General features: G+C 59.5%; 1 protein-coding gene across 2 annotated transcripts; it reads right to left on the bottom strand.

Annotated features, from left to right (window-relative positions):
• Positions 1-248: 248 nt before the first annotated feature.
• Positions 249-9,113, bottom strand: LOC111151628 (protein phosphatase 1 regulatory inhibitor subunit 1B). Of its 2 annotated transcripts, none has more exons than XM_022509740.1 (7): positions 8,568-9,113; positions 6,846-6,906; positions 6,498-6,520; positions 6,027-6,105; positions 2,596-2,802; positions 1,158-1,277; positions 249-1,069 (listed from the first exon to the last, which is right to left on the bottom strand). In XM_022509740.1, the coding sequence occupies exons 1-7, from the start codon at positions 8,646-8,648 to the stop codon at positions 1,020-1,022; spliced, it is 621 nt and encodes a 206-aa protein (XP_022365448.1). In that variant the 5' UTR covers positions 8,649-9,113; the 3' UTR covers positions 249-1,019. The 2 variants fall into 2 exon arrangements, with proteins under 2 accessions (XP_022365448.1, XP_022365449.1); XM_022509741.1 differs by having other exon boundaries at positions 6,027-6,102.
• Positions 9,114-9,371: the final 258 nt, after the last annotated feature.

Genomic DNA, 9,371 nt, shown 5'->3' with positions numbered 1-9,371 from the left:
TCCCTTCGGAGAAACCCAATTACTCTTGAAAGTTCTTTTCCCTCCCTGCCTCATTTAGCCACCCCTAGCAGGATCCTAGGGTACTTCTGTGGTCCTTCCAAAGAGTGCTCTGAACTTGTCTGCAGGAAAGATCCAGACTAGAGGACCGGACACTAGGGTCGAGGTGGCTACCCACCAGGTCTTCCACATAGGGGAATCCGTTTCCCCCTCCTCCCTCTGTTTTTCCCTGAAAGAGAAGTCTCAGCACGGTTATTTACAAAGATTTATTTATTACGGCACAGGAGTGGTTCAGGCCTGGAGTCAGGGACGAGGGGAAGGGGGCAGAGCAGCTGGAGGACAAGGAGAACCTGGCTTCCCCACCGTGCGCCCCCCTAAGGACATATACTAGGCGGCATTCCTGGCATCAAAGCACAAACAAAACGCAACAAAGCAGCCTCTGCTAGTCCATCTTCCAGGCACCCAGGCTGGGGAGCAGGGGTGATAAAGGGAAGATTTCTAAAATGTTGAGGTTGAGGAGAAGGATGCCTGAATCCTGGGCCCTGGTAGAAGACAGAGAGGGGTGGTAACTTGAAATCCCCCATAGGAGAGGGGATGGAGAAGGGTCTAAGGGCACCTACAGGTTCTCAGTACCCTCTTTCCCCAGATCTTAGGGTCCTGCCCTGTGGGTTTCCTGTGCCCAGGAGAAGGGTCTGGGGAGTAGAATTGTGAAGGATAAACCTTTGCCCCCCACCCTTACTGGATTATCCACTGCAAACTCTCTCACATCCCGCCTCCCTCTGGGTAAATGGGGGAATGACTGGCAGGGGTAGGCATCAGGCAGCAAGTGCCCAGGGACTCTGGGCATCAGCCAAAGGTGGGCAAACAAGCAAACACAGACCAGCCTTAAGTCTTCTAGAAGTCAGAAGCCACAGCCCTAGCGAGTGAGGGGGAAGGATACAGAATAGGGTGGGGACAGAGCGGGTTTCTGGGGAACAGCAATGCCCCCTCCACTTCCTTCTGAGCGACGCGAGGACGGTTGCCTATGTGCCAGGCTCAGGGTGGGCGGGGCGCTGTGGCTCCTCCCCAGGCTCTGCAAGGCAAGCGGAGGGAGTCAGGGATTGGCCACGCCCACAAAAAAATCCCAGCCCCGCCTCCCATCGGCCACCACCAAGCCTCACCATTTAGTGCCAGGTCTTCCACTTGTTCCTTGGAGCTTCCATCTCTCTGGGGCTCATCCAGAGGGGGTGGGCGCTCCCAGGGTCCTTCCAGACCCTGGCCACAAGCTGTCTTCTGCCCAGCTGGGAATAGGAATGAAGAGATAAAAACACAGACTCTAAGTATCCATTCAGCAGCCCTCCTGGAGCGTGAGCTGAGCCTGTCTGATGGCTGAGGCTAAGCTTTCTGAGGGCATCATGGTATGATGAAGAGAACGCTGGACCAAGAATGCTGTCCCAGTGACTAGCTATGTGAGTTAAATAAGTCAGTTACTACCTCTCTGAAGGGGACGGTGAGAAGGAAATTGCATAGATTATCTTAAATAAGAGACTAGTTAATATGCTGACCAGACCAAACCGGCACTCCGGGAGTGGTGGTGATCAATATCTCTCCTTGGTAATCTTGTCATTTGACCTTCTGCCCTGCTGCTTTTCCAGAGGGAAGTGTCTCCTCTTGCTTCTTCTCGACCTGTCCTAAGGGTCTCACGGGGGAGTTCACTCAACTTCTACCTGAAGCTTTTGCTCCAGTGTTGATCCCCCACTGCCAGAGATGCAGAGGAGGTCCAAGCCATTTTGTTTGGGTGCAAGGGCTGGACACTGCAAGCATGGGTGGTCGACTGTTTCTCATCCCCATAAATAACGGGACCAGAAAGTTTAACATGCTCCAGGAGGGATAGATAGGGCACAGCTTTCCATAGCTAAGCATGGAAAACACAGCTATGGGAGGGGCAGAGATCTTTCTGCCTAGGAATTCTCTGGGCCTTGGGACCCTCAGTGGAGATTTCTGGGTCTGGGGCCTCTAGCTCTGAGGTCTTTTGTGTAGGTCTTAGGTCCCTTCTAGACCCCTCTCTTGCCTCGCAGTTGGAGTTGAAACGCAGAAGGCTAGGTTGTTCTTGAATCCCAGATTCTTCATCCAGACACTAGAGGGCGCTTCTCACCACCCCCACCCCCTCACCCAAACCCAGGAAATAAAAGGGGGAGAAACAGCCTCCTGGGGAGGACTTAGGAACCTGCTCTTTGCCTCCCAGCAGAAACCACATCCTACGTTTAAAAATGCAGGAAATGGGGACATTGGACCCTTTTAGTTTTCTATCCCTGCATCTCCTGTAGCCCCTCAGGGCCATGGCTGGGAAGTCTTTTCTTGGGTCTAGCCTCAAACCTCATGTGGCCTTGCTGTAATCCTCAGGGAAGAGAGGAATTACTGGGGACGACTTGATCAGGAGAGGGACTGGGTCAGGATGGGAGCAGTCCAGGTATCCGGTAGGGCACCTTGTGGGTGGGAGGATGGGGAGGCCCTCGCCGTGTGATGGCGGTTTACATGTGTGAAAAGCTGTGAACTGGGAGGGGTGCCCCAGGTCACTCAGGGAGGACCCCACCAGGTTTCCCCACCCCCTCAGCTTACCAGGCCCCCTGCTACTCTTCAGGATTTCAGCCTGGCTGTCCTCCTCCTCTTCCTCCTCTTCGTCATCGTCCTCCTCCTCCTCCTCGTCTTCCTCTCTTGGGTAGCCCAGCTCCCGCAGCTCCCCCAGCTCATCTTCCTCCTCGGAGGCCTGGTTCTCGCCCAGGTTGCTGATGGACTGCAGGTGCGACTCAGCAATGCGCTGCACGGCTGGCACATGGGGCCCCAGGAAGGCAGGGGTGAGCCAGGCCAACCAGAGGCCCATGGCGCCGGAGAGGAGAGGCACGTGACCTGATGCATGGCTAACTCACTCAGGGGTCTAGTTCAAAAGCTAAAGGTCACAGGTCAGTCTTGCTGGTGGCCAGACCAGGACAGAAGCAGCAGGGGGTAGACCCTTAATTGCACTTGGCTCCTAAGCTGTCCTGTGAGGCAGACCTCCTTGGAGGCTGGCACCAGGGGGCCCCCCCAGAACCACAGGGTACCAAGCCAGACAAGACCAGGCAGGTAGAGCAGCAGCTTAACATTCCGTGGCTGGGATGCTTGCTTCTCCAAGGACCTGGTACTGGAGACTGTGTCCACTAGTTACAGCCCGGGCTAGAAGGCCCAGGACCTGTGGGCTTTGTCCCTCTCAGTTTCTAGTGGAGACTGCCTAGGGCTCATTGCCTACCCTGATCCTGTGGGCTTGGTCCCCACCTCCTGGCACTGCTCCTGTCAGAGGTGCCACTCCACACATCTCTGCTCCAGGTGCTGAGCTGGGAACAATTCGGAGACTGAGGACAGAACAGTCTACAGCCAGTCAAGTTGGTGCCTGGGGATATGGCGTGCTCAGACGCAGCCCCCACAATCTTGACCCACATCCCCAAGCTTCCAGCTCCCTCTGTGGTGACCTAGAAAGCAGCAAACACCACCCACCCCCCCAACACCAGCAAGGCCTGCTGGGATAGGAAAGGAACAGTGTGGGCAGCTGAGGAGAAGTTTCCAAAAGATGTAAAGGCCCAGGGGCTTAGGAGAAAGGGGCCAGGGCTGGGGGATTCTGGGGGAATGGCAGGGGTTGAGGGGACGCTGTGAGGAGTGTCTGGGGCAGAAGTAGCAGGGGGACTGGGGGGTCTGAGGGGGGAGACCAGAGCAGACCTCACAGCTCACAGACAGGATGCTGACAAGCTAGGGGCTGGGGTTGCTACAGCTCCTTCTCGGGTGGCAGGCAGCCCCTCCCCTCAGAAAGCCCAGAGTGGGAGGGCCAGGCTGGAAACCTCCGGTGCAATGAACAGGGCACCACACTCCTGCCAACTTGGGACAGGCACAGAGGGCGCATTGTGTGGGCCCGCTGCCCCGCCCTGCCCCAGGCTCCCAGCCTAGTGCCTCCCGCGGGCTCTGGGCAAACTACCCAGTCAATAAAAATGCAATAGATCGCCCTGCCCTGGCCTTGGGGACGCGGCAGAGCATCACCTTGAGCCAAGTGAGAGCCTGGCCTTGGAGAGTCCCCCTCAGGCCAAGACCTGGTGTTGTCCACCCTCCCCTGGAAACCCTCAGCTTCTCTCCTTACAAACCCCCAACCCTGCCAGGAGCTTTCCCTTGCCTGGAAAGGGGCTAAAGGGGCTAAAGCAAAATAGGGCCCTCCAGGTACAGAAGGGTCCTCTGAGGGTTGGGGGAAGGGCGGAGAGGAGGTGGCTGCTCCAGCAACTGCCCTCTCCCCCAATCAGGGGAGGAGAGCTTAGTTCCTGAGCCCCAGTGACAATAGGTATTCGGAGCCCACCCATGCTGGCACCCCGGTGAGCCTCCCTTGCACCTCGCCTCCCCTTGTGCCTCTCCAGTCTCCCCCTCGCCCTCAGCTGTCTTCTTCTCTGTCCCCATTTCTGGGGCCCTGGACTCCAAGTCTAGGGCCCAACCCAAGCTCCCCTTTCAAAGCTAGACGGTCTCCAGCACAGCCCCCAGAATGCCCTGCCTCTCCCAACGCAGACCCTGCTAAGGGGTAGCCCAAAGGAGCAATGAGGGGGAGCCCATTTCTAGCCCTTGCAAGGTACTCGGGAAGTCCATGGGCCCTATCGACTTCACCCCAGCCTTCTGCCCCGTGCTCATGACCAAGAGTCCGAGGCACAGTTTTCGCCCCTCACATCCACTCAGCCCTCCTCAGCCCAGAGTAGGGAGGAAAGAGAGAACTTCTTTTCTCTCCTGAGAAGATGCCACCACCTCCCTCATCCCTCCTTCAGGGGCTGGCCTTCCCCCACACTGCTCAGGTGGGAAGTCCTTCCTGGTGCTGTACCCACTGCCCACATGCTGTCCCTTCCTCTTTCTGTCCTAGGGGGAAGAGAAAATGCCCTTGCCCTTCTCCCTTCTCTCCCACCCTCTCTTCTCTGCTCCTAACCCTGGCAGGCAGGAAGACAGGTAGGCTGACAGGTGCACCTGTTGACCTTGGCTGCTGCTGGGAACTCATTAAACCCACCCCAGAGGGAGCGCCCAGCACACCCTTCCAGTCTCCTCCCTCTGTGGAAGGAGGGGGCTGGCCAGGCAGGAAGAGCCTCAGGCCAGAGCTGAGATGGGGGTGGGAAGGCATTCTTTGGCTAAGTTATGAAGAGACCTTCCCCAGGCCCCCAGCTCCAAGCCCTCTCCTCCAGGTGTAGGTTCCCCAGCTTCCCCGTGAGAAGCCAAGTCTCCAGACGGACTCTAAAGACTCCCTGCGATTTCACACCACCTCCCCTGTGCACATTTCCTTTCCTCTTCCTAGAATGCCTTTCCACGCCTTGACTCCCTGTGGAATCCCAACTCATCCTTCAAATCCAGGCTTAACCTTCCTCTCCTCTGTAACTCGCCCACCACCCTTTGAGGCAAAAGGACCCAGGAGGGCGAGGGTCAAATCTGACTCCTCCCATCTTGCCCAGTGCCCACCTGTGAGGCCTGGCACACACTAGGTGTTCTCTAAGTGCGTGCTCTAGGAATGACTTGTGTTTTAATATAGAAACAAGAAGCAGGACCAAGAAGGAACCAGTCTGCTGACCTTGCAAATGTTCTTTCAGTGGGAGAGGGGAACAAGGGCTGCACCTGGAAAAGGTCATGGTTGGCGGGGGGGGGGGGGGGGCGGGGGGGGGGGGGGGGGGGGGTTGGGAGCGAGGGGGGCCCCGACAGGTGGTCTGGCACACGTTTGCAAAGAGGAGGTAGAGAGCTGTATCTCTTTATGTTGATGAAACTTGTTATTTCTGGCCAGTCCCCTCTTTTCTTTCAACCCCACAACCTGATTTGGAGGCCCTCAGCCCCCCTTTCAGCCCCTGAGCCCCTTCTTTACAAGGCCGAGTTAAGAAAGATCTGGTCCCTAAGTCATGATTGGGGTACAAGACAATCCCTCCCCATTGACAAAAGCTCAACATTTCACCTCCCTCCCCCAGTATCAGCCTGGTTCCAGGGGTGAAGGAGCCAACCAGACTGATGGGGGGGGATAGTACCTTTCAGCGAGGGGGGTGTGTAGGCACATGGGTTGGATCTCTTCGACTTGAGGTGGTGCCCCTCTCCTGAGGCTCTCTGCTGGGGTAAATGCCAGGTTAAACAGGCTCACCAGAGGCCCCCTCCCTTCACTCCTCCTCTGTTCCACCCCACCCTGGCAACCCAGGCCACCCACAACTGCTCTGGTCCAGCCAGGCTGCCCTGTTGCTTTATGTGTGTGTGTGTGGGGGGGGTCTTCCATAAGTTGTGGTCTGGCTCAGGGCAGAATCCAGGGTTCTGGAGTCCCAGTTCGAGTCTGAGCAGAGGAGAGACAAGGGCTCGGAAGTCTGTACCAGTGGGACCCTGGCACCAGGCCTTCTTACCAAGGTGCCAGTGGATATGCTAATGTGTCCTCTGGGAGGCACCCTGTGTTAGTTGGGAGGAATCCTGTCCAGCCCACCACAAAGGGCCCCCAGGGGCCCCTGGAAACTCACCTGGTGAGGGGAGGCCTCCTCCTCTGAGGGAGGCCACGAATGAACCAAGGGAAACCAAGGGAAGAAGAGAGAAGACGGGGAGGAAAGGGAAGAGAGAAAGAGAATCTGAATTACTTTCCCCAAAGGCTCAAGCTCTGGGGAAAGGGAAAGTGTGCCCTTTCCTTCTGGGTGTTGGAAGGTGCCTGGGCAATAAATGAACCCAGCAGAGTTGCACTCCCAGACCTCACCCCCTCCCCCTCATCTTCTGCTCCGTCTCCTACTCTTGGAACTTTGGCAAGGGCCCTGAGAAGGTATCAGAGCTAGGGTAGGGCAAGGGCTGGGGCAGTGGGGAAGGGGGGAAGGGCCCACCTGGCGAGGAGTGCTCTGAGAGCCGGAACAGCATAGCAGGGGTTGGCCTCCTGCGCCGGATCTAAGGAGATGGAGAAAGAGGTGGGGCAAGGGGGAGGGGAGCAGGACAGACACCTGCACCCCCCATCCACAGGCAGTAGGGAACAGTGCTTTGAAATCCCCAGGGTGCCTTTGAATCAGAGTGTCAGAGCTGAAAGGAACTCTATAGTTCACCCAACCCCCTCATTTTAGAGGTGAAAACCCAGGGCTCCAAGAGCTAAGAGCTCAAGGCCACGCAGCTCGCTGTGGCAGAGAAAGAAGAAAAGCCCATCGCTACTCCTAGTCCATGCTTGTCCCACTCCATGGCTCCTCCAGAATGGCATCTCCCTTTCCACCTTCACTTTCAAGGAGGCCTGTCCTCTCCTGCTTTTCCAGATGTCAATCCTCAGGAACCAGAAGCTGGCTGTGGGAGATGCCCTGTGGGCCGTGGCACCCACCTGTCCCCACCCACCTAAGGTCAGCTCAAGGGCTCCAAAGAAACCGGATCCCGTCACAGAGGGAGGCTGAGTCTGGGCAAGGCAGACACCTGCAACCCCACACTGAGGCTCAGGTATGGGCCTGAGCCCCAGACCCACCCGGTCGGGGAGGTGTCCCTGGAAGGCTGCATCTGGGTCTCTCTAGCAGTGTCTCTCAGGCTGAAAAACTCTTGGACCAGTGCTCATAAAAAACCAAAAAGTTGCCCTCCTTGGTATGTGAGGCAAGCTGAAGAGTGAGAGGGTGCGGTGGGGGGGGGGGCACTGAACTCTCCCAGTACCTGCCCCCCCAGCTTGGCAATCAGACCAACTGTCAGTTAATTAGGTCCTCTCCAAGCTCCAGGGAAATGCACAAAGAGAACCAGGTGAATGAAGCTGAAACTGCCACCCCCCCCCAGCTCTCCAAACGGCCCTCCAGATCCAAAGCTGCTTAGACCCAGGATCCAGCCCTCCCCTTCCCCCTATGGCCTCCCCTCTCCCCCCAGAATGACTTGGCTCCACTCTCACTGCTCTGCTGGGTGTCAGTTGTAGCTCAGCAACAAGTGAACACGCTACTTTTTTTGGGGGGGGGGGAGCGGAGTCCCTCTTCTCTTCTGTCCACTCCCACCACTGCTGCAGGCGCCTAGACCCCCAGGAAGGCTCTCCAGAGAACTCAGTACTCTGTGAAGGGGTCTGGCTTCTGTGATGACTGGTGCCCCCCAACCCCATGTTGTGGCTCTGGGTAGGGCCGGGCAGCAGAAGGAGGTCAGAACAAGGCTCTGGCTGCCCGGCCCAGGCACACACGGTGGGACCAGAGAGGCGGCAGAGCCCAGGACCCGCAAGGCGGAGGCCCGTTCTGTACCGTGGGTCAGGGCACCAAGCGTCTCACTTCCGATCGACTCCGGCTGGGGCCAAAGGCGCCGCGATCCCCGGGGCAGCCTCGGTCAGGAGGACACCGTGCAGGGTCCAAAGCACAGTCTCCCCGCCAGGTGTTGGCCCGGAACCGCCAGGCCCCCCAGCGCTCGCCGCACAGCTGCGGCCCGGGGAAAAAGTTGCCGGAGTCCTCAGCGAACTTCACGTGCTGCCTCGCGCCCCCGCGTGTCCGAGACGGCCCAAGCCGCTCCCGTCTTCCCCCACCCCCAGGCCGGTCCGGCCCCGGCAGCGCCCCGCCGCCAGAGGAGCCCGGGGTGTGTTGGGGGGCGCTGCCGGGGGCGGGGCCCGGTCCCCTTACCATCTCCACCTGGCGGGGGTCTAGCTGGCTGGGGGGCGCAGGCACCGAGAACTGGATCTTCTTGCGGTCCTTGGGGTCCATGGCGGGCGGGATGGCCGGCGGGGCTGGGGGTCTCGGGGTCCCGGGCTGCGGTCCCTACTCGGCTTCCCCGCGCTGCTCCGGGCGCGGCGGCGAGCGCTGGCTGTGCGCGGCGAGGGGGAGGCGAGCGGCTCACGCTCAGATAAAAATACCGCGCGCGGCGAGGGGAGGGCGCGCGAGCGGGAGGGGGTCGCGCCGGCTCCGAGCGCCCCCGACTCTCGGCTCTCGGGCTCGCCCGCCGCGCCGGCCGCGCTGGTCCCCGGGCGCCTGCAGCCTGGGCTCCCGGATCGCCCGCTCCGGGTCTCTGCCCCTCTCCCGGAGTCTCGCCTCTCCCTCCTTCCCTCGCTCTCTCTGAGGGTCTCCGTGGGTGTCTCCGCCTTCCTCTCTCTCCCTCCCTTCCTCTGCCTGCGCCTCTGTCTCAGCCTTGCTCCGTCCCTCCAGGTCTTACCCTCTGGCCCCAGCCTTGGGGGTCCCCTGCCCGTCCCCTCCGCCTGGGACTGGCGCCCGGGGGCTGGGTGGGAGGGCCCAGCGGGAAGTGGCCAATGAGCGCCGAGAACCGTGTTCTCCGCGGGCCAGGAGGAGGGTGCGGAGTGTGAGCCAGGACCCGGGGAGCGGGCTGGGGGCCCCCTGCCGTCTCCCGAGAACTTGAAGCAGCATTATTGATGGAGTCCAGCGGGGAGGATAATGGGGGGGAGGCCGGGGCGGGGCGGGGCGGGGGGGGCCGTT

Source organism: Enhydra lutris, unplaced genomic scaffold (assembly GCF_002288905.1).
Source record: "Enhydra lutris kenyoni isolate GAN:26980312 unplaced genomic scaffold, ASM228890v2 scaffoldscaffold26, whole genome shotgun sequence".
In the NCBI taxonomy this organism is placed as follows: domain Eukaryota; kingdom Metazoa; phylum Chordata; class Mammalia; order Carnivora; family Mustelidae; genus Enhydra; species Enhydra lutris.
The sequence above is the reverse complement of the archived record's forward strand: the minus strand, read 5'-3'. Positions and strand labels throughout refer to the sequence as shown.